Source organism: Podarcis bocagei (assembly GCF_964188305.1).
Source record: "Podarcis bocagei genome assembly, chromosome: 14".
Lineage (NCBI taxonomy): Eukaryota > Metazoa > Chordata > Lepidosauria > Squamata > Lacertidae > Podarcis > Podarcis bocagei.
The window spans coordinates 17,868,636-17,893,004 of record NC_138139.1 but is presented as its reverse complement, the minus strand read 5'-3'; the positions used below and the strand labels follow the sequence as shown (position 1 = coordinate 17,893,004).

Sequence of the window (24,369 nt, the reverse complement as noted above, 5' to 3'; positions counted from 1 at the left end):
GAAAACACCGTTTAACCTTCCTGCTGGAGCAGTACCTATTTATCTACTTGCACTTTGACGTGCTTTCGAACTGCTAGGTTGGCAGAAGCAGGGACCGAGCAACGGGAGCTCACCCCGTCGCAGGGATTCAAACCGCCGACCTTCTGATCAGCAAGCCCTAGGCTCAGTGGTTTAACCCACAGCGCCACCCATGTCCCCCTGCTTTTCCTTAGGACGTTCCTATTTTTATTGAAAAAATGTTGGAGCCCTGAGCCAAGGAGATAACTAACTAACTAACTAACTAACTAACTAACTAACTAACTAACTAACTATCTAATCTTTAGAAGACATCTGAAGGTAGCCCTGTATAGGGAAGTTGTTTAATGTTTTATTATGCTTTTATATATGTCAGAAGCTGCCCAGTGTGCTCTAATTTAGCAAACAAATCTAAAAACTTTTGAAACTGTCAAGCCCGTCTAATATTGTATTTGCAGTTGCCATCCATTCATTGTTAATCACGAGCTCACAAAACAAATTTTTCAGCGGAGGAATACAGCAATGGAAAATTTTGCACCCAACAATATTGATGCTAATTCTCCCACTGACATAAATGTGACATGATTTCCTAATGCTTCTGGTGGAAGTAGTGCCTGAAATAGATGGTCTTTGCTCCGAAAGAGCATTCAGTCAAATACAGCTAAGTGTTTCTTAGGTTCCTGTTTGTGGATTTAACATTTCTTCTCACCTGCTACCATTTGGACCACTTTTTTCTTGTCTTCTGTTCTTTCCTAGAATGCACACAAAACACTTGGGATGACTTAATAGGATCTGTTAATAACAGAAACACCCAGTGCAAATTGCTAATGCAGAATAAATATCACAGTTCCTCTTCCAGTCCTCGCCCACCCAATATTTTGGTGCTAAGTCCTTTATGAAATGCCACTAAACATGTAAAATAAAAGCTTTTAAAAATTGAAAGATATCAGTACTTACATTCTGGATCTGCATCCTCAGTTGATTGTTAGTGAATTTTAGCGACCTAGCAATACTCTGCAGATAATAAATTAGCATGCTGGAAGAGAGAAACACAGGGTCATCACAGAACCACATTGCTCTGGTGCAGGGACAGGAATTGGATTATAACTGCAAACCATTCATTTCCATGAAGATCAATGAATGTTGTGTAAACGTCTAACCTTGCAGAGTTGCTGAAACTAAGCAGGTGTGGACCTGATCAATAAGCTGATCAATACACTGAAATGGGAGACCACTTACATAAGAGCAGGTTAGAAGAATACCAGATAGCCTCCAATCCAAAATATACTATGCACCAATCTTCCATTATCAGTAAGACTTAAGTACACATTAAACTCCTGATCCAGACCCCTGTGTGAACCAAGATGCACATGATTCATTATTTCCATTCATTTCACTGGAGAACTTTGTGTACATTTTCCTTTCCAAGCCACCTTCAATTGAAGCATTCAGTTGAAGTGGACAGGGTGGCCTTATTGTATGTGTTACCCTGTGAACCTCCCAGACACCTGAGGACAACATACATGCACAGATGTATCGCCTTAAACCAGAGACAGCTTGTCACGCTAAAAACCCCACTGAAATTAGCAGAATGAAAATAAGTCACAGCTCACTTGTCCTATTGAGCTCAATGGGACGTGGACCCAAATCCAGACATGTTGTGTGCATGCTTGTGTGTGTGTTTATAAATAGGAAGATTGGAAACTCCTCCACATTAAAAATAAAAATAAAATCTGGAAAGACAGCATGTCAGGAAGAAAGCTTCAGGTCTAAAGTGTTTCTTTATATGCTACTTTTTCTATGTCTGGGGAGATTTTGTCATGGGAGAGCATATTCCACCGCGGTGTCAGTCATCATTCTAAAATGATACAGTCTGCAGAAGGGTCAAAGGATGTTCTGAACATGTAGGTCGACAGCAGCTGTAATGTTGGCAGTGAAATCGATAAAAGAGGTTTATAGACTTACAAGAGAAGCAATAAAGCCGGGAGGACAACTACAGGGCTGCTCACATAAATCATCATCTTGTGGAACCAGACAGGAAAGTCAGCTTGAATGGTTTCGGACACAATGTCATATATTTTTTCTTGTCCGCTAGGGTGAAAAACATTCAGTTGCTCTCTCGGGAGAAAAATCATAATAATCCCCAGCATCTTAAGACACTTCATAGTTGTCTTCTGGTAACAGCCATATTATTGATTGCATTCTTATCCCACCTTTTTCTCCAAGGAGCTCGAGGTGATGTACCGTATTTTTCGCACCATAGGACACACTTTTTCCCTCCTAAAAAGCAAGGGAAAATGTGTGTGCGTCCTATGGAGCGAATGCAGGGGGAGGCAGGCGGGAAAAGCCCCCAAGAGCCGCACACAAGCTCCGTGCGCTCTTGCGGGCTTTTCCACAGGAGGGAGAAGGGACTGACTGGCCGCATCAGTCCCTTCTCCCACCTCCCAGGAAAGCCAGGAGAAGCCGTGCAGCCCTTTTAAAGTGCGCGCGGCTTCTGCCGGTTTTGCGGGAGGTGGGGGAATTCCCCCACCTCCCAGGAAAGCCAGGAGAAGCCGCGCAGCCCCTTTAAAGAGCTCACGGCTTCTGCAGGCTTTTGCGAGAGGTGAGGGAATCCCCCCACCTCCCAGGAAAGCCAGGAGAAGCCGTGCAGCCCTTTTAAAGTGCGCGCGGCTTCTGCCAGTTTTGCGGGAGGTGGGGGAATTCCCCCACCTCCCAGGAAAGCCAGGAGAAGCCGCGCAGCCCCTTTAAAGAGCTCACGGCTTCTGCAGGCTTTTGCGAGAGGTGAGGGAATCCCCCCACCTCCCAGGAAAGCCAGGAGAAGCCGTGCAGCCCTTTTAAAGTGCGCGCGGCTTCTGCCGGTTTTGCGGGAGGTGGGGGAATTCCCCCACCTCCCAGGAAAGCCAGGAGAAGCCGTGCAGCCCTTTTAAAGAGCTCACGGCTTCTGCAGGCTTTTGCGAGAGGTGAGGGAATTCCCCCACCTCCCAGGAAAGCCAGGAGAAGCCGTGCAGCCCCTTTAAAGAGCTCACGGCTTTTGCAGGCTTTTGCGAGAGGTGAGGGAATTCCCCCACCTCCCAGGAAAGCCAGGAGAAGCCGTGCAGCCCCTTTAAAGAGCTCACGGCTTTTGCAGGCTTTTGCGAGAGGTGAGGGAATCCCCCCACCTCCCAGGAAAGCCAGGAGAAGCCGTGCAGCCCTTTTAAAGTGCGCGCGGCTTCTGCCGGTTTTGCGGGAGGTGGGGGAATTCCCCCACCTCCCAGGAAAGCCAGGAGAAGCCGCACAGCCCCTTTAAAGAGCTCACGGCTTCTGCAGGCTTTTGCGAGAGGTGAGGGAATTCCCCCACCTCCCAGAAAAGCCAGGAAAGCCCTGTGCAGCGTCTCCCGGCAAGGAGAGGCTGTACGGGGCTAAAGGGGAAGGCAAACCAGCAAGTGGGATCCATCCCACTCACTGCCTTGCCTTCTTCCATAGCTGCGCAACCCCTCCACAAGGAGACGCTGCGCGGGGCTAAAGGGGAAGGCAAAACAGCGAGCGGGATCCATCCCGCTCGCTGCCTTGCCTTCTTCCATAGCTGCGCGCAATCCCTCCGCAAGGAGACGCTGCACGGGGCTATGGCTTCTTTAGCCCTGCGCAGCGTCTCCCGGCAAGGAGAGGCTGCATGGGGCTAAAGGGGAAGCCAAAACTTGGCTTGCTCCATAGCTGCGCACAACCCCTCCGGCAGGGAGAGGTTGTGCGCACCCTGTACGCTGCTCTTTGGGGCTGGGGGGGGGAAAGATTTTTTTCTTGATTTCCCCCCCCCCCTAAAAACTGGGTGCGCCCTATGGTCCGGTGCGCCCTATGGTGCGAAAAATACGGTACCTCGGGTTAAGAACTTAATTTGTTCTGGAGGTCCGTTCTTAACCTGAAACTGTTCTTAACCTGAGGTACTACTTTAGCTAATGGGGCCTCCCGCTGCCAGCGCACCGCCACCACACGATTTCTGTTCTCATTCTGAAGCAAAGTTCTTAACCCAAGGTACTATTTCTGGGCTAGCGGAGTCTGTAACCTGAAGTGTATGTAACCTGAAGCATCTGTAACCCGAGGTACCACTGTACATGGTTCTGCCCTTCCACATTTAATCCCTGCAACAACCCTGTGAGGTAGGGTAGGCTGAGAAGCAGTGACTAGCCCAAGGCCACCCAGTAAGCTTCACAGCCATAACTGGAAATCTTGTGTAGGCGTCTAGGCCTGCGTTTGTTGGGGAAGCGGGGAAAGGACTGGGAGAAAAGGATGGAGACAAGCACATCTGAGTTTTGTCTTTCCGAACTTTGTCAGATTCCTGTGCTGAGCAAGGGTGCATGGGCTAGATGACGTCTAAGTGATTGTCTTGCTGTAGGATTCTCACACAACACAACAAACCCCAAATAAAGCCTCACTAGCATCAACTCACCTAAACGGCCCACAGGTAAGGGATGGCTTATAGCGGGCAATAGCAAATATGGTTGGAAGCATACACAAAAACAGCATGAAGAGCAGCATAGCCAGGTAGAAGTTATTAGATCTACAAGGAAAGAAATAGTTAATACCCAGTTCTTCTGCATAAAGGGTTCTAGCAACACCCTAACTCATTCGCAGCAAATTCTTTTGCTAGGGGAATCCTCCCTTGAGTAGGATTTTCCTTCTCCCTGGGCATCTTACCCATCAAACTTGAATTCTTAATGCCAAAGTCTTCCTTCCACTGTATCCTGTAGCTAGGAAGGAAGATATATGGCATTGGCCCACCTGGGAAGTTCCTGTTTTGGTTATTGGGGGGATATAACCAAGGTCTAGAGGGACGTGGGTGGCACTGTGGGTTAAACCACAGAGCCTAGGGCTTGCCAATCAGAAGGTTGGCGTTTCGAATCCCCACGACGGGGTGAGCTCCCGTTGCTTGGTCCCTGCTCCTGCCAACCTAGCAGTTCAAAAGCACGTCAAAGTGCAAGTAGATAAATGCACACAAACATTCCAAGGTGGCCCTTACAGCCATTGCATAGCTGTCACCAAAATCAGCAGCTGGTTATCTCTTCTTTTGAGGGACATGGGTGGCGCTGTGGGTTAAACCACAGAGCCTAGGACTTGCCAATCAGAAGGTCGGCGGTTCGAATCCCCATGACAGGATGAGCTCCCGTTGCTCGGTCCTGGCTCCTGCCAACCTAGCAGTTCGAAAGCACGTCAAAGTGCAAGTAGATAAATAGGTACCGCTCTGGCGGGAAGGTAAACGGCATTTCCGTGCCCTGCTCTGGTTCACCAGAAGAGGCTTAGTCCTGCTGGCCACATGACCCGGAAGCTGTATGCCGGCTCCCTTGGCCAGTAAAGCAAGATGAGCACCGCAACCCCAGAGTAGGTCGCGACTGGACCTAATGATCAGGGATCCCTTTACCTTTTAGCTCTTCTTCACACCCCTCCCAGTAATATTTAATAAAGCATAGCAAGTCACATGGTGGTAAAAATTCGCCCAAGCAGCATCCAAGGAAGGGAGGAAGGAAGGTGATCACATCATATCACATCACAGGTTTTGCTTTATTAAATGTTACTGGCCGAGAGAGGAGCAGGATGGCTGCCATCTCTGGTGGTTAACCACACAGTTGGCATTGTTGTGCTGTTGTGCCCTCACTGCCCAGTTGTTATCTGTGCCTTTGATCTGCCTTCACTGACCAGTTGTCATCCCTCTGACCTATTCTATACAGTGGTGCCCCGCAAGACGAATGCCTTGCAAGACGGAAAACTCGCTAGACGAAAGAGCTTTCCGTTTTGGAGGTGCTTCGCAAAACGAATTTCCTATGGGCTTGCTTCGCAAGACGACAATGTCTTGCGAGTTCCTGCTGGTTTTTTCCCTCCCCCCCTTTTTCTAAGCCGCTAAGCCGCTTATCAGCTGATCCGATCAGCAGATAAGCCGCTTAAAGCCGCTAAAAGCCGCTAATAGCGCTAATCCGCTAATCCGTCAATGGGCTTGCTTCGCAAGACGAAAATACCGCTAGACGAAGAGAATCACAGAACGGATTCTTTTCGTCTTGCGAGGCACCACTGTACTTCTTGGTCCAGTTTGGCTTTTGGCATTCACCCTGAGCTGCCCAGCTCCAATCTTTGGCCGACGGCTCCATCTCCTGCCGAGGTCCCATGTGATCCCAGTGCAGTACAGTCACTTAGAAAATGAACTTCGAACAATTCAATTAACAAAGTGCCATCAAGCTATAGCCTTTCTCTCCCCCTTGCTGGCTTCGAATTGATGACCTGGAGGCGAAGAAGCTGATTTGCGATCTATGAGACCTGGGAGGGGAGGAACTTCTGAACCTCCAGATGTCATTGAGCTCCAGCTTCCTTCAACCATTGATGGGGGTCCCAGAACCTCTGGAGGGCTGCAACAGGTCCCCACCCCCTCGTGGCACCATCAGTTCTAATAAACACACACCTTCCTTTAAGGCATTTGGAACATTCTCGGGATCTACAGTGCCCTGCAAAACTCTACTTCCAGAGGAAACTGAAGGATATATTAAATGGATGCTTGTCTTTGAGGCATCCTGCTAAGGCAGCAATTACATGCAGGGGAATGGTCAGGGAGGACGGTTGAAGCACCCACCCTGTGGAACACCCTCCCCTGTGCCATGCTGGTAATAATGATGATGATGATGATGATAATATGACATCAAAAACATAAAACATTAAAAACTTCCCTAAACAGGCTCCCTTCAGATGTCATCTAAAAGTCAGATAGTTGTTTATTTCCTTGACATCTGATGGGAGGGTGTTCCACAGGTGGGAGCCACCACCGAAAAGGCCCTCTGCCTGGTTCCCTGTGACCGCTAGAAGGCCCTTGGAGCTGGACCTCAGTGTCCAGGCTGAACGATGGGGGTGGAGATGCTCCTTCAGGTATACTGGGCCAAGGCCGTTTGTCCTTTCTCCCAGATGCCTCTTCCCCTCTTGCCCCTCCATTGCCATGGAATGCCCATGCTGCTTTGCTTCATTTTCACCCTTTGGCATCTGAGAGGCAGGCATGACACACCCACCCCATTAGCTGCCCCTCACTGGCTGGCCTTATTTGCATCACTGCCACCCCCACCCCAAGCTGCCCCGGACTTCAGTCACGAAGTCTGCACCTAATGTTGCTACTGGCAATGAGAATTGAGACTGCAGTACCCCAAGAGGGAGGTTAACTCTCTCCCCTCACCCCCAGCTCCTTGGACCCTGTAAAAATCACACGCACAGCCTCCCCAACTGTGTTTCTGGCATCAGGTCAGACCCACTAATGCCCTCTAGGAAAGAGGGGGTCTTCACAGTGAAGAGGCCACTGTTGATTTTATCTATACTTTGATGGTTTTATAGATGTCTACTTTAAAAAAAGTTTATTGGTCACTGTTTTGTTATAAATATTTTATACTATTTCATATAAATTGCTTTGAAATCTTTTTTTTTTAATTAAGCAGTCTATACGTTTTGTTACATAAATAAACTAATTAAAGGTGAGTGATTGAAAATCTGCTTCCCAGATGTGTGTTTCCACCAGCCCCAGCCCCCAGCAGTTGTTATTTTTTAAAAAAATAAATTAAAAGCAAGACACACCCATTCATTTAATATATACAAGCAGAAGCTACTGTTTTCCACCTCGCTAGACTGGTGTGAAGTCAACAAAGTCCCACTTAGAGGAGACCAATCAAAATTAGTGGACCTAAGTTGATTGTGTGCACACCAAGTTTAGTGGGTCTACACAGAATAGGACTAGCATTGGAGACAACCCTATGGCCATCTTACTTACTTACTCACTGACTAACCTACCTTGAGGCTCTGAAGACTTGCTGATGGGGGACATTGCAAGTTAGCACAGCCCAGCTCCGCAGGTACATGAGCCCTATCAGCTTGAGAACGTTGAACGCTGGGAGGCAGGGCGAAAAGAAGGCTCCCATCCTAGGAGAGAAAACAAGCATCGTCCCCGCAAACAGCGATGGATTTGGGGAAAGGAAGGCACAGCGGAGAGGGGAGATACAGGTAAGCAAGCTTGCCATTGGTCATCTCAAAACAGGTGGGGTAATTGCGAGCTCTCTCAAGCCATGTACACATGACATTTTATTCCAGAATCAGCGAGACAGACTACTTGTTTTTCCTGTGTAGTTCACACACAATCTAGATCTATCGCGTAAAAAGTTATTTTGAATCACTATGAGATTGTAACAGTTTGGTGAATTTGTTTGTTTTCTGCCTTCTTTATATGCTGTTGCGCTTTTGATATGATTAATAGTGACTGCAATCTTTGTTTAATTTTTAATGCCATTCTGAGCCACTTTGAGCTCAGTATTGTCAGAATGCAAGTATTGAAAAAATTAAAATAAAATCAATTGCAATTACAATTTTAAAAAAAATACAACTCTCACAAAATTTCATATGTGTACTCACTTACCAAATCATCCCTTGATTGTAGACCAAATGCAGGACATTTTCTGCTATTTTGAATTCTCCATATTCTGGCTGCAAAGTAAACAAAAGTACAGGACTAGAAAGCCACTCTTTTTTTCAGAGTAAATATTCATCTATGGCACTCTTAATGTAATAATATGCCACAGCCAGTTGTCAATATAATTATTTGCCCTAAAGAGAGCAGATCTGGCTGGAACACCAGGTGATGCGTACTGTAAAGCAAAGATGGGGAATGTTGCATTGTGGCTAAATGAAATTATTGTTAACACTCACTTAGAACAGCAGACTTTATAACCAATTAGCAAGTTAAAACAACAGTGCTTTGGTCCCCAGTTTAGATCTGCCCAATTTAGGAACCCCCAAAGAAAGAACAAGATGGACAAGGTATAGAACCTTAGCTGGGCACTAAAGGATGTGGAACAGCACCATCTATTGACTGGAGGTGTTATAATAATCACAGATATAATCATCAGTAGTGGTAGGGAGACTGTGGCCCTCCAGATGTTGTTGGACTGCAACTCACATCAGCTCCACCAGAGTGACTAATGGTCCAACAACATCTGCAGGGTCCACAGATCCCCCGCCATTGTGTTACAGTGAAAGGGCTGGGTGATGCAATATCGGAATGTAGTAGTCAGCAGCTACCTCCATGTCTGTGTAATGTGCCCCCAGTTTTTACCTCCCATTCTCCTTCTTTACTAATAGTAAGTATATACTCACAAATTTGCTTTCCAAATCCCAGCACCAACAGTCACTTAAGTATCGGACAAAAAGCCCACGGAAGAAGTCAATCAACAGGATGCTCGCCACGGTGAAGAGCATGTCAATAATCGACAGCTTCAACATTTCCTGAAACAGGAAGGATGCAAAAATATCACATTCCAGGGCAAGGGATGCGCCTCTGTACCTTCCATTACTGCCAGGAACAGGGAAAGATGGATCAAACTATTTCTATTCTGTGTTGATGTCACACACGCTTTAGTCATGGGTAGGAATGTCAGAGAATTCCAACAAATGCAGATACGGGAGTAGAAATTGCCTAACAAAGTTTGTTTGTCTGTCTCATGTTTGGAATGGAAATCAATCCAGTGAATACAATTGGCCCAGCAACATTTTGAGGAAAACAGAATCCCCATCCCCGATCCAAAAGCTGACATATAAAAGGGCTCAACAGATCTCCACAGTGGAACCATTCATAAATCCTGCTGCCATCCCTGCAAAGACCTTGTCTTGGGTACCTGCCTGTCTAGTCTCACATAAAGGTCAAACCTACTTGACCAACATAGGTCTCCCAGCATTGATCTTGGTGGCTCTGAGTGTTGGATTCATAAGATGTTGTCTTGTTGGTCACCATGCTGATGGGTAGAGCATAGCTTTGAGTGTGGTTGTCAACCAGAAGAAAGGTGCTGGTCCTCATAATGTGCATACTAGGAATGATTGTTGAAAAGTTGTCTTCTCTAACAAGTTTAGTAGCTGAAGTGGTTGTGGCAATCACTGTGGTGCTTCCATTGTTGTGAACTTCAGATTCCTGAAATCATGGAGCAAAAGTCAAACTCATAAACTTAAGCCTTAAGAAGGTGGTGCTTAAAATATCCTGGTTCCAGCCAGTTTGGAGATCTAGATCTTTTAGGACAGAGCTAGGGAACCTGTGGCCAACTCTCCGTCTCTCATCAGTCAACAGCCAATGGTCAGGGACAATGGGAATATGGAGTACACCACATTTGGAGGGTGACAGGTTCTCTTCCAGCCCTTATAACAGCCCTATAAGGTAAATCAGTGGGCACAGCATCTTACCAGCTGGGAGCAGTTCAGAGGAGAGCAACAAAGTGTGAGATAACCAGCCTCATATAGCCAGCATAAAAGGTAAAGGGACCCCTGACCGTTAGGTCCAGCAGCGGACGACTCTGGGGTTGTGGCGCTCATCTTGCTCTATAGGCCGAGGGAGCCAGCATGCTTAAGTTTAATTAATGCATGAAGGGGTTAATGCCATAGAGTAAGCTGTCCTGTCTGTCAATCTCTTCTTTATGCATTTGGACCCTCTTAATACTTTTGAAATATTGTTTTTGCATTTTGACTTGTTATCCACTTTGAGTTCCTCAGAAAAACAGATGGAACATTAAAGGCCAAAAACATAAATAAAAAGCATAGACTTACATCCCAAAGATGGTCGAGATTTGCAACTTACAGCGATGCTCATGCTGTCCACTTTGTCCAGAAGTGCAATGATCAAACTGTATAGATTTCCCAGATATAAGACAAGAACTCTGTCAAAACAGAAACGTCAAGTGCAGAAAGCTACCATCAGTTCACAGTGCTATATAGGAAACTGAATTATACTGAGTTAAAATAAAAAAAATTCCTTCCAGTAGCACCTTAAAGACCAACTAAGTTAGTTCTTGGTATGAGCTTTCGTGTGCATGCACACTTCTTCAGATACACTGAAACAGAAGTTGCCAGATCCTTCTATATAGTGAGAAGGTGGGGAGGGGTGTTACTCAGAAGGGAGGGTGCGAATGGGAGATTGGCAGATAGCTGAGAGAGCCTCTTGACGACTCTTAACGACTGTAATAGGTCTTACAGGAAAAGGCAAGGGGTGGGAAGGTGAGAAATGGTTTAGTCATGTATAGTGAGATAAGAATCCAATGTCTTTGTTCAGTCCAGGTCTTTTCATGGTTTTAAGTTTGGTAATGAGTTGTAATTCAGCAGCTTCTCTTTCCAGTCTATTTCTGAAATTCCTTTGTAGTAAAACAGCTACTTTGAGATCTTGTATAGAATGTCCTGGGAGATTGAAGTGTTCTCCTACTGGTTTCTCTGTTCTGTGATTCTTGATGTCAGATTTATGTCCGTTTATTCTTTGGCGTAAGGTTTGGCCTGTTTGTCCAATATAGAGAGCTGAAGGACACTGTTGGCATTTGATGGCATACACAATGTTAGACGATGAGCAATTAAATAGTCCCGAGATGGTATGTGTGATGTTGTTGGGGCCAGTAATGGTGTTGTCCGGGTGTATGTGGCAGCAAAGTTGGCATCTGGGTTTATTGCAGGCTCTGGTGCCAGTGTCTGTGTTAAGTCTGGTTGTAGTATTATTGTGGGTTAGGAGTTGTTTAAGATTGGGTGGCTGTCTGTAGGCAATGAAAGGTCTTTCTCCCAGAGCTTGAGAAAGAGAACTGTCATTGTCCAGGAGAGGTTGTAGATCTCTGATGATGCGTTGTACTGTTTTAACTTGGGAGCTGTATGTGATGACTAGAGGTGTTCTGTTATTTTCTTTTTTGGGTCTGTCTTGCAGCAAGTTCTCTCTGGGTATCAGTCTGGCTCTGTTGATCTGTTGTCTAACTTCATCTGCTGGGTATTTTAGTTCTGAGAAGGTTTGCTGTAGATCCCTTAGGTGAGAGTCTCTGTCTGTAGAGTTGGAACAGATGCGGCTGTAACGTAGTGCCTGGCTATATACAATGGACTGTTTGGTATGTTTGGGATGGTAGCTAGAGGCATGTAGATATGTTTGTCGGTCAGTTGGTTTGCGGTATAAGGTGGTGTCTATGCGCCCATCCTGTATTTTTATAGTAGTGTCCAAAAAATGTATTTCTTGCATAGATTGATTCATTGTAAGGTTGATTGTGGGGTGAAAATCATTAAATTTCTGGTGAAAGGTGTCCAGGGTCTGTTGACCATGTGTCCAGATGATAAAAATATCGTCAATGTATTGCAGGTACAAGAGAGGTTTGAGTGGGTAGGAGTTCAGAAAACGTTGTTCTAAATCTGCCATGAAGATGTTGGCATACTGTGGGGCCATGCGGGTGCCCATTGCTGTGCCGCTGATCTGAAGAAACAGGTCATCACCGAATTTGAAGTTGTTGTGGGTAAGGACAAATTGGCAGATGTATGCCAACACCTTTCACCAGAAATTTAATGATTTTCACCCCACAATCAACCTTACAATGAATCAATCTATGCAAGAAATACATTTTTTGGACACTACTATAAAAATACAGGATGGGCGCATAGACACCACCTTATACCGCAAACCAACTGACTGACAAACATATCTACATGCCTCTAGCTACCATCCCAAACATACCAAACAGTCCATTGTATATAGCCAGGCACTACGTTACAGCCGCATCTGTTCCAACTCTACAGACAGAGACTCTCACCTAAGGGATCTACAGCAAACCTTCTCAGAACTAAAATACCCAGCAGATGAAGTTAGACAACAGATCAACAGAGCCAGACTGATACCCAGAGAGAACTTGCTGCAAGACAGACCCAAAAAAGAAAATAACAGAACACCTCTAGTCATCACATACAGCTCCCAAGTTAAAACAGTACAACGCATCATCAGAGATCTACAACCTCTCCTGGACAATGACAGTTCTCTTTCTCAAGCTCTGGGAGGAAGACCTTTCATTGCCTACAGACAGCCACCCAATCTTAAACAACTCCTAACCCACAATAATACTACAACCAGACTTAACACAGACACTGGCACCAGAGCCTGCAATAAACCCAGATGCCAACTTTGCTGCCACATACACCCGGACAACACCATTACTGGCCCCAACAACATCACACATACCATCTCGGGACTATTTAATTGCTCATCGTCTAACATTGTGTATGCCATCAAATGCCAACAGTGTCCTTCAGCTCTCTATATTGGACAAACAGGCCAAACCTTACGCCAAAGAATAAACGGACATAAATCTGACATCAAGAATCACAGAACAGAGAAACCAGTAGGAGAACACTTCAATCTCCCAGGACATTCTATACAAGATCTCAAAGTAGCTGTTTTACTACAAAGGAATTTCAGAAATAGACTGGAAAGAGAAGCTACTGAATTACAACTCATTACCAAACTTAAAACCATGAAAAGACCTGGACTGAACAAAGACATTGGATTCTTATCTCACTATACATGACTAAACCATTTCTCACCTTCCCACCCCTTGCCTTTTCCTGTAAGACCTATTACAGTCGTTAAGAGTCGTCAAGAGGCTCTCTCAGCTATCTGCCAATCTCCCATTCGCACCCTCCCTTCTGAGTAACACCCCTCCCCACCTTCTCACTATATAGAAGGATCTGGCAACTTCTGTTTCAGTGTATCTGAAGAAGTGTGCATGCACACGAAAGCTCATACCAAGAACTAACTTAGTTGGTCTTTAAGGTGCTACTGGAAGGAATTTTTTTATTTTGACTATGGCAGACCAACACGGCTACCTATCTATACTGAGTTAGACACTTGGATCTGTTCCAGCTTCTTCTTGCCTATACAGTTGTACCTCGGGTTAAGTACTTAATTCGTTCTGGAGGTCTGTTCTTAACCTGAAACTGTTCTTAACCTGAAGCATCACTTTAGCTAATGGGGCCTCCCGCTGCTGCCGCGCCACCGCTGCACGATTTCTGTTCTCATCCTGAAGCAAAGTTCTTAACCCGAGGTACTATTTCTGGGTTAGCGGAGTCTGTAACCTGAAGCGTCTGTAACCCGAGGTACCACTGTATACAATCAGTCCAGCCCTCCTTCCCATACCTGGCAAGCTGAAAGCGTAGGGTTGTTCGAGGGTGGTACATCTCTAGTGCAGCAACCAATTCAAAGGCAGAAGGAGCGAGCATTGTGATGAGGGAGACAACAACACTTACCTGGAAAGAAGAGGGACACGTGTGATTTTTAGCAGAGGTCCCTGTGGAATTCTTTTTTTAAAAAAATAGTTTTTATTAAGGATTTCAACACAACAAATTATCAAAACATATCATCTCCCCCCCCCCAATTTTTTCCCCTTCCCAAGAAGAACCTTCCCTCCCCCCCAAGACTTCCCTCAGCTCCTCTCTCTGATGTTTCAACACATGTTGTTCTCTGCATATTGTAAAATTGTAAAAATCTTTAAATTATCTGTCTAGTATGTTAACAACCAATAAATTTGTGTATGTTTATTCAAAACTTGCCAAGGAGTCCAATTCATTTTGTTTGTTTTTTTAAATAAATTGTAAAAAGTTCCCATTCTTCTTTAAAGTCACAGTTATCCTTGTCTCGCAGTTTGTACCTCAATTTCGCCAGGGGTCCCTGTGGGATTAAATCGTTTGCTAAACGGGGTGCAGAATAACTTGATCCACACATCTCGGATTAATGTTCAGATCAAACTGCTGCTCTCTCTTGGATTCCACACTTCTACATAAGCTGTGGCTCTCAGTTCTTGGCTCAAAACCCGTATTCAAAATAAGGTTTAAAAATGTGTATTTTGAGAGAGAATTTTTCAAAACCTGTATTTAAGTGTGGATAGCCCAGTAACAAAGGTCAATGTAATCACCCCCATACTGCAGACAGAGACGAAGAGAATGTGTTTTTATTACCTCATTCTTTTCCCAGAGTGTTAGCTCCTTTTTCGTGCGCTCCAGTTTCTGGGATCGATCCACTACGAAGTAAATGATGTAAATGCTTCCGGCGAGTGAGAGGAGAACAAGGATGTTGGCGATGATCCTTAAGCTTATGGTCACGGCCCTTTACACGAGGGTAGGACAAAGTATGGATATTGCTTCAGCAAGTCATTTTCATATTGTTTCAAAAGGACAGGAGGAAGACAATTCCACTTTTGCAACCGTGGAACACAGGCTGGGAAATTATACATATACATACATACATACATACATACATACATACATACATACATACATACATGTTTGTGCTTTTCTTTTTTTCCTGTTCTTCTAGTATGGCTTCCTGTGAAACACAAAAATAATAGCATGTAGCAGGGATGCCAACCTGAATAAAATACTGGGGGTGGGGCACGTAAGCCCCGCCCCACATGATCAATCACATGATGCAGTGCACGCTTACCATTTGAATGGCAATGACCATCAACTTTGGGGGCAGCCCCCTCAAATGTTTTATTGGGGGGCAAAGGGACCTTGGCCCCTAGGAGTTGGCTCCTATGGCATGTGGTGAGCTTCGTGGGACTTGCTTCTGAGTAGACATGCATAGGATTGCATTGTTGAGTCAGCCCCCTTTTGGACTCTCCTGTCCCTCTCCAAGGCAGGCATAGGCAAACACAGCCCTCCAGATGTTTTGGGACTACAACTTCCATGATCCCTAGCTAACAGGACCAGTGGTCAGGGATGATGGGAATTGTAGTCCCAAAACATCTGGAGGACCGAGTTTGCCTGTGCCTGCTCTAAGGTATTAGAGAAATGTTAGGGTGCAAGTCAAGCTTTTTAGGCACCACAACCCCTTTTTGTTGTTTTTACTACCCCCAGTCAGAAAGGAGAGGCAGACCATTTGAATTCTTATAATACGTTTTAGGAGTGACCATGTGCTGCTATTTCCATGTCCAGTTAGATTCTACTAGATGATTATTATTCTCTCTTTAGAAATGCAAGGCTTTATCATTTATTGGCAGGTCACAATACCCTGTAGCTAGCAATCCATTAAAAGAAGAGCTCTTAATTCTTCTAAAGTCATCTATTTCCTTGGAAAAAAATAGAATATTTGGTTTTTTCCACAGATCCCTTCAGGGTTCTGTCTGCTGTTTGCAGAGCTGCCTCTACAAACAGTTACCACCAAACAGTGTTACTTTCAAACACTAACAAGAATTGCACCTTTGGAGCATTAATGTATTGCGTTTTTCTTTTCTTTTTGCATTCGGTCCGTAACACATTTGCCTCATGCACAACAATCACAGGCAGGCATCTCTTCCGGCTACAGAGACCAGTTGCTTACCCTGATGCTGTTAACTATGGCAGCTGATTTGCTCTCTGCAGCCTCAGGGTTGCCAATGAGATAATCCCAGGCACAGAAGACCCGCCAACAAAACGTGTAATTTTCATCAGAAGCGCTTGCTAGGCTCATTCTTGAATTTTTAGCCATCCTGGATAAGAGCAGCGGAGATATTGCATAAATGTGAGTTGCTCAAGGGCTGGTTCATACTAGCACCTGATCCCCAATTACCAAATTCCTCCACTGAATGTGCGAACTGACTCCATTCCAAAGCACAGTGTTTGAACAGGCACTGAATGATAGTAAACACCGCGACTGCAAATGGCTAATCATTAATAATTTTAATACTAATCCTCCCATTGCAGGTACAAGAATTCTGGAGGCAAAAGAGTTAAAGATCTCCCATGCAGAGGCATAGGAAAGTCAGGTGGTACCCGGTGTGGAAAATTTCTTGTCACACCCCCCCCCCATTTATTTATTTATTGCCTGCAAAAATGGTTTTACGTTATTTCATATTTTCTTACAAAGAAATAATAATAAGTAATAATAATAATAATTTTTTTAAAAAAATTTATATCCCACCCTCCCCGGCTAAAGTCGGGCTCAGGGCGACCAGCATCAGATACATAACATTGGTATAAAATCAAACAATAATTAAATTACCTCCTAAAAACATGTCAAAATCAAATGAAAGTCTAATTAGATGGCTTTCTGCAAGTTTAGGGTTGGGAACAGTAAGTGTTCCACTGAATTGAAATTTCAGCCTTCACGACATAGGAAAACGGCCAAGTAAACCGCTATTTTCACGGAGGAGGGTCAAGATATTAACTGATATGCATATAAATTTCAAATATAGCTATATAATCCCTAGTGTATTAAAATAAGACCTTTGGAGCAAGCATTTTTTTAAAAAAGTTTTTTATGAACCGCCCTAGTAGGGCAGTAATTGTTCCTTGATAATTTGTCACCCCCCTCCATTATGGAACCTGGGGCAGCCTGCCCTCCCTTCCTACGCCTCTGCTCCCATGCCTGGTCGCAGTCTCTTTGTCGATCTCAAACCACCCCACTACCACACACGATCAGGGTTTTGTTTTTTTTAAGTCAACTAGAAAGGGAAAACTGCACAGCAAACACCATGTCTAATATGGCCTTCAAGGATGGTTCATCCTGCACATCATGCTCATTGCAAATGCTATGGGAAATGGCTTGCAAAAATGGTTATGTGACTTACCCCCAATAAATCAACAAAGCTGTCCGGCACAGGGTAACCAAGATGGCAAAAGAGGGAATGGGTTTGCACCAAATTTACACGTGCAAATTTATATGTGTAGATGCGAATTAAGAAATTATCTTGGTACATGACTCCAGTCAAGCTTGCAAAAATCTATCATCTGCCCGATAATAAATGCTGGAAATGTAAAGAAACGGAAGGTACATTCTTTCACCTTTGGTGGACGTGCCCAAGGGTTAAGGCTTTCTGGGAAATGATATATAATGAACTGAAAAAGGTATTTAAATATACCTTCTTGAAGAAACCAGAGGACTTTCTTCTGGGCATTGTCGGCCAATTGGTGCCAAAGAAGGACAGAACTTTCTTTATGTACGCCACAACAGCAGCAAGAATACTTATTGCAAAGTATTGGAAGACACAAGATCTACCCACTTTGGAAGAATGGCAGATGAAGGTGATGGACTATATGGAATTGGCAGAAATGACTGGCAGAATCCGAGACCTGGGAGAAGAGTCGGTGGAAGAAGACTGGAAGAAATTTAAAGACTATCTACAGAAATATTGTAAAATTAATGAATGATAGAATGATGTTGGATAGCAACTAAGGGGTTTCCAGCTGTAATGATTTAAGAGAATATGAAAAAAGGGTTATAAATGGGTTAAAATCTAATGGTAAGGATTTGCTGAACCAATAAATTGAAGTGGAATACAAAAAAAGGGAGGTATGAGGAGGTCCGGGAAATAAGCTAAAAGAAAATAAGTAAAAGAAAAAATGTATGTTTTTAACTGTTTTTATTTTGTATTTTTCTTTTTTCTTTTTCATTTTTACTGTTATATTTCAAAAAAAAATTATAAATATTTTATAAAAAAAAGAAGAAGAAACTATCACTATAATTTAAACGGGAATGCAAGGCATCTCGCCATAATAGAGAAGACTGTGGCTAGGTTGTGTGGGTGCCAGTTCAGTCTGCTACCCACATAATACCTGCAGGTGAGAAACTTTATGGTTCTTCCACCTGTTCCTCATTCTATTGTGATTCATCTTGAAACCAGACTTGGACCAGGCAGTTCTTCAAATAAATAGAGGATTCCTCCTGAGAGACGCCTGTTCATGCTGAAATGGGTATTCCCTACCATGGAATCTCTCTTCTAACTAGTCCTGCTCCTAAACACTGTTTTTTAGCACCAGTAGGGATACAGGTAAAGGTAAAGGTCCAGTCGTGGCCGACTCTGGGGTTGCGGCGTTCATCTCGCTTTATTGGCTGAGGGAGCCAGCGTACAGCTTCCAGGTCATGTGACCAGCATGACTAAGCCGCTTCTGGCAAACCAGAGCAGTGCACGGAAATGCCGTTTACCTTCCCGCCAGAGCGGTACCTATTTATCTACTTGCACTTTGACATGCTTTCGAACTGCTAGGTTGGCAGGAGCTGGGACCGAGAACGGGAGCTCACCCCATCGCAGGGATTTGAACTGCCGACCTTCTGATCGGCAAGTCCTAGGCTCTGTGGTTTAACCCACAGCGCCACCCACGTCCCCAGGTATGGTTCAATAAAACACCACCCAAACATCTTTGCTTATTTATGCCTTTGCTTATTTACACATTTTTCAATCCTAGCCAGTTTGTTTGCTTGCAAATGAAGTAATGTAAGCATGGCGGGGGGAGCAATTCCAGTTGGATAACTTTAGTCCAGTGGATATTTTTTTTTGGGGGGGGGTTACGAACAGAGGGTTCGATCCTGCTCGGTTTGACTGAGCGTGTGTGTTCCCCTGCAGTGTGGTGCTGTTTGAAACACCTGCTTGCAAACAAACCCATGCAGTTTTTTCACAGAGGCTGTCTGCCTCTGTTTCCCTGCCCAACTCCCTGCCCCCTTACAACTCTGGCTCGCTTCGGGTGGCCCAGCACGGGGCAACCGTGACCTGACTTGGACAAAGCCTGGATCCCACCTTGAATTCACCCATCTCTGGATTTGGGATTCAGGCATTGGCTGAACCTGATGCCCAGCCCCTACTTGCCCGTCCTCTCCCACATGCCCCGTAGCAACCATTTTGTGACCGCAGCGCTTTCTCGAAAATCAAAAATGCCTGCCCTGAGCCCCAAAGTTTGGCGACTCCTGCCTTAAGCAAAAGAGCTGCATTACTTCTTTAAGAGGATGATGAAGCTGTAAGCAAAGACGGCCATTCCGACGAGGAAGTAAGCAAGGGGCAGCCGGTAGCCTGCTGTCCCAATCTTCCTCGCCTGTCCGTAGTAGCCGTAGAATAAAACCGAGTACTGGAGGTAGCCCTATGGAAACACCAAGGAAATAAATCAGCATCTAGCAGGGTAGTCACCCAGTCCATCTAAAGAAAAAAGGCCCAATCAATCGCTGATACGATAATATAATTTTTCGCCTTGCCCCCAAAGACCAGATCGTATCGAGATCTTGTGCAGATTCTTCTTGCCCAGCAGGGATGCTCTTGCTTGGAGTGCTTCCAAAGGGCTCTCCAGCCAGGATCTGTAATAACAAAGCAAAGGTTTAAACAGACCCTCCGGGTGTCCCTATTTTCCAGAGAAAGTCCCGGATTTACAGAAGCCGTCCCAGTTTTTGATTTGATCTCAGGGTCTGGACTGAGGAGGAATGGTGGGAGCCCCCCCCCCCCGCACCTTACGAGAAGAGGAGAACAGTATAGATTTAGAAGAGTGGTTTTCAGAAGGGCATAGTTCAGAGGCTGCAGAGGGGAAAAGCTGAGAAATATTGAGAGAGCAGCAGGAAGAAGATGCACCGGGGAGGGACAGCTGACAGTCTCGGTGTCTCTAGAAAGCATTCCCGACTCCCCTCGCCCAGAACCAGGCGTGCATTGAGAGTAGTAGAACAGAAAGCTCAGAGGCAGAAAGCTCAGATTAGCCAGCGCAGGGGTGGTGTAGAATAGGGGGTGGGACTTGGCTTGGAGCAACACCATTACTTAATAGAGACGGTGTTCAGGGATTGTAATTCCCTGAAACCTTGACATTTGACCCCAGAATGCCCTGCTTTTCCTTAGGACAGCCCTATTTTCATCAGATAAATGTTGGAGGGTGTGCAGTTATGCAACCCCCCGAAGCCAAGGAGATAAGTAACTATATAGCTTTTAGAAGACTTCGGAAGGCAGTTCTGTAAAGGGAAGGTTTTTTATGTTTAATGTTTTATTATGTTTTTATATATGTTAGAAGCTGCCCAGAGTGGTTGGGGCAACCCAGTCTGATGGGCTGGGCATAAATAATAAAATTCTTATTCTTATTCTTATTCTTATGGAATAGGATGTCCTTATTTTCATCGGAGAAATGTTGGAGGGTATGTGAAAACAGCTCAGGACCGCAATACCACCTAGATATTTATTGCTTTCAATTTTTAAATTGTATGCAAACCACCTGGAATAGCCCTTTTGAGGGCCAAAATGCAGTACAGTGGTACCTCGGGATGCGAACGGGATCCGTTCCGCGTGTCTGCGCGTGCGCGGGTCACGTTTCAGTGCTTCTGTGCATGCGCATGACGTCATTTTGACGGTCTGCGCATGCGCGCGTGGCGAAACCCGGAGGTAACGTGCTCAGTTACTTCCGGGTTGCCGCAGAGCGCAACCCGAATTTGCCTAACCCGAAGCGTATTCATCCCGAAGTATGAATGTATATACATGCTTTAATTTATAAATAAATAAATAAAATGCACATACCACTGCTTATTTTTTTTAAAAAAAATACTGGCAATAATAAACTTCTGAATAAATAAATAAGAACTCTCCACACATCCCACCAAGAAATACCATCGAACAAGCATTGCTTACCTCTGGTAAAACAACAAATGTTCCTGTCATGATGGTGAGAACAATATTGATTCCAAATAGCCATCTCAAAAAAATAAAGTAAGAGGCGACTCCAGAGCCAAAGTGACCTTCAACCACAAAAGGGGGAGTATTAGCATGATTATTCTATTCTATTCCCTTCACCCCCATGGTCCCAGGATGGGTTACAACAATTAAAACACAATATTAAAAAGAGTGTCTAACAACTTGCCCCCACAGAAACAACACAGGCCCTAAAAACATACATCTGAAGTGGCAAAAGCCTGGGTCCTCAGCATTTGAAGGTCTTCAGCATTTGATGGTAGCTGCATAACAAAGGTCCCTCCTGTGGGGAGGGAGTTTGGCAACTTAAGAGGCTACCACAGAGATTGCCCTCTCCCAGGCATTAGGAGAAATTCACAGAATAATGCTGGTGAATTTTCACACCGCATTAAAATCATCATCAAGGTATATCTGGCAGGGCAAGAAGCCAAGAATAAAATATAAATTACTAACAGATGTGAAGGAAAGGGGAGGCTTCGCCCTGCCAGACATGAAATTATATTCTGAAGCAGCTTGTCTTTGCTGGTTAAAGGAATGGATTAAATTAGAAAATACGGAGTTATTGGATTTAGAAGGTTTTGATAACAGATTTGGGTGGCACGCATACTTATGGTGTGATATGAAGAAAGTTCATACAGGATTTGGGAACCACATTTTCAGGGGTTCATTAATAGAAGTATGGGACAGGTACAAAAGCCTCCTGGAGCCAAGAGTTCCACACTGGCTATCTCCGTTAGAGGCTATGAGCGTAAAGAAAATTAATATGAGAGGGAAATGGGCCACATACGGAGAATTAACAACTAAAGAAGGAGGAAAATGGAAATTAAAACCATACGTATATCTTAAAGATTATGTCTATGATTGGTTGCATTACTTTCAGGTAAATGAAATGTTTAAAAAAGATATAAAGGAAAGTGGATATGCAGAAAAAGACTCAAAGTTCCAAACAGAGATCATAAATAATGAATATAAAACTCTGTCAAAAATGTATAAGATACTGTTAGAATGGTTTACGAAAGACGAAGAGGTTATATCGGTAATGATACAGTGGGCCAAAGATTCTGGATATAACATTCAATTTGAAGATTGGGAAAAATTATGGAAGGAAAGTTTAAAATTTACTGCATGCATGGGGTTGAAGGAAAATGTAATGAAAATGTTTTACAGATGGTATATTACTCCGGTAAAATTGGCAAAAATGTATAAAACATGTAATAAGTGTTGGAAATGTAAAGAAAAAGAGGGAACATTCTACCACATGTGGTGGGAATGTAAGAAAGTAAAGAGTTTCTGGGAAGCAATATATAATGAATTGAAAAAGATGTTAAAATACACTTTTGTGAAGAAACCAGAAGCCTTTCTTTTAGGGATTACAGGAAAAGACATAAGAAGAAAAGACTGTAAACTTTTCCAGTATGCAGTTACGGCAGCAATAATTCTATTGGCTCAGAAATGGAAACAAGAGGAAATACCGACGATTCAAGAATGGAGAATGAAACTGACTGACTATGCGGAACTGGACAAACTGACTGGGAAAATAAGATATGCCCGAAACCAAAACCGAGGATTGGGGAAAATTTGCAGATTATCTGAAAAATATATGTGAGGTGCAAGCAACGCTAGTGGGGTTTCAAGAAGCACTGTAAAATTCTAAGAGGTATTGCTGAAAGTAAATAGAAAAGGAAGGGAAGACAAATGGCAATGCAATTAAAGGAATGCGTACTGAAGGGTAAAAATGGATGATTACCAGAGAAGTTGAAGGAAGTCCAAAATTTGTATTTTGTTGAAATCAGGTAAAATTTGGATAAAATTGTATGACTATATTGAAAACTAATAAAAATTTATTTGAAAAAATAAATAAAATCATCATCATCATCATCAGGGTTTTTTCCCCTGCCGGAACTCACCGGAACCCAGAACCTCTCAGATGGGTGCAATTGCCATGCTAAAAGAACATGGAAGGCATTCGTGGTGAGTTCTGGCACCTCTTTTTCCACCAAAATAGCACTGATAATCACAAACTGATTCAGAAATGAGACGAACTAAACTTTAGATTGGGAGGAAAAATGACAGACTGAAGTTGTCAGATTCTTCCATCCCTTCTTCCAAGTAGAAACATGCAAGATTGCAGTGTTACTCTGAGGGAAGTGTGCTTTAGAACCTCAGCTCAAGAATAAGGAAATGTTCATTTAATCTTTTTTAATTGGCTCAATTTGACAAATGTTGGAAGCATCTATCATCTATCTATCTATCTATCTATCTATCTATCTATCTATCTATCTATCTATCTATCTATCTATCATCTATCTATCTATCTATCTATCATCTATCTATCATCTATCTATCTATCTCTATCATCTATCTATCTATAATATAATATTATATAATATTTTCAATAAGCCAAAGAGAAAGCCTTATTCCCAGCACTTTGCCATGGCAGGCAACATCTTAGTTAATTAGCCTCCCTTCCTCCATACTTACTTTCTATTTTCTTAATTCTCATTTCCCAGGGAATAAAGATGACCACAAAGTTATATGCAAGCCGAATAAATTTTCGCCACAGCTAGGAAAAACACAGACATATTAGAAACAGCTTTAGTTCACATGAAAGGAATACACTCTGTCCACACAAGGGATCGTTCTCAACATTTAGGTCCCATCTGCACTGTACATTCAAAGCAGTATCATACCACCTTAAACAGCCACGGCTTTCCCCAAGGAATCCTGGGAAGTGTAGTTTGTTAAGGGCTTGGAAAGTTGTTAAGAGACCCCCCCCCCCAATTCCTCTCACAGAACTACAATTCCCAGAGTGGTTTAATAAAAATAATAATTATTAAATTTGTTGTTGTTATTGTTGTTGTTGTTGTATTTATACCCCACCCATCTGGCTGGGTTTCCCCAGCCACAACCAAGTCTTCTCTATTAATTTTTAATGTTTGATGTTTTATCATATTATGATTATTATTATTATTCTAGGAGCTGCCCAGTGTGGCTGGGGAAACGCATCCAGATAGATGGGGTATTAACAACAACAACAACTTTTGTGTTCATATCATATGTTGCAAGCCACTTTGGGCAAAACAAAATACAAACAAACTTATGACTATAATGACGCTGGGAACCCCCAGTGTCCCCTTCAAACCTGGCC

At 43.9% G+C, this 24,369-nt stretch overlaps 1 protein-coding gene across 9 annotated transcripts in view; it reads right to left on the bottom strand.

Moving 5' to 3' along the window:
- The window catches only part of TMC3 (transmembrane channel like 3), a 243,750-nt gene that overhangs the window by 5,281 nt on the left and 214,100 nt on the right, over positions 1-24,369 (bottom strand). For 8 of the 9 annotated variants that reach the window (XM_081171050.1, XM_081171054.1, XM_081171047.1 and 5 more), the window contains 17 exons: positions 23,703-23,784; positions 21,162-21,268; positions 19,760-19,858; positions 19,505-19,647; positions 16,139-16,286; positions 15,099-15,142; positions 14,776-14,923; positions 13,958-14,067; positions 10,616-10,694; positions 9,704-9,958; positions 9,151-9,279; positions 8,414-8,481; positions 7,795-7,923; positions 4,436-4,546; positions 1,981-2,106; positions 973-1,051; positions 725-767 (listed from right to left, as the gene is read on the bottom strand). In XM_081171050.1, coding sequence (XP_081027176.1) covers positions 725-767; positions 973-1,051; positions 1,981-2,106; positions 4,436-4,546; positions 7,795-7,923; positions 8,414-8,481; positions 9,151-9,279; positions 9,704-9,958; positions 10,616-10,694; positions 13,958-14,067; positions 14,776-14,923; positions 15,099-15,142; positions 16,139-16,286; positions 19,505-19,647; positions 19,760-19,858; positions 21,162-21,268; positions 23,703-23,784 — 1,900 coding nt within the window. Of the gene's footprint in view, positions 1-724; positions 768-972; positions 1,052-1,980; positions 2,107-4,435; positions 4,547-7,794; positions 7,924-8,413; positions 8,482-9,150; positions 9,280-9,703; positions 9,959-10,615; positions 10,695-13,957; positions 14,068-14,775; positions 14,924-15,098; positions 15,143-16,138; positions 16,287-19,504; positions 19,648-19,759; positions 19,859-21,161; positions 21,269-21,424; positions 21,505-23,702; positions 23,785-24,369 lie in introns of all 9 variants that reach the window. The other variant, XM_081171055.1, reaches the window with a different exon arrangement.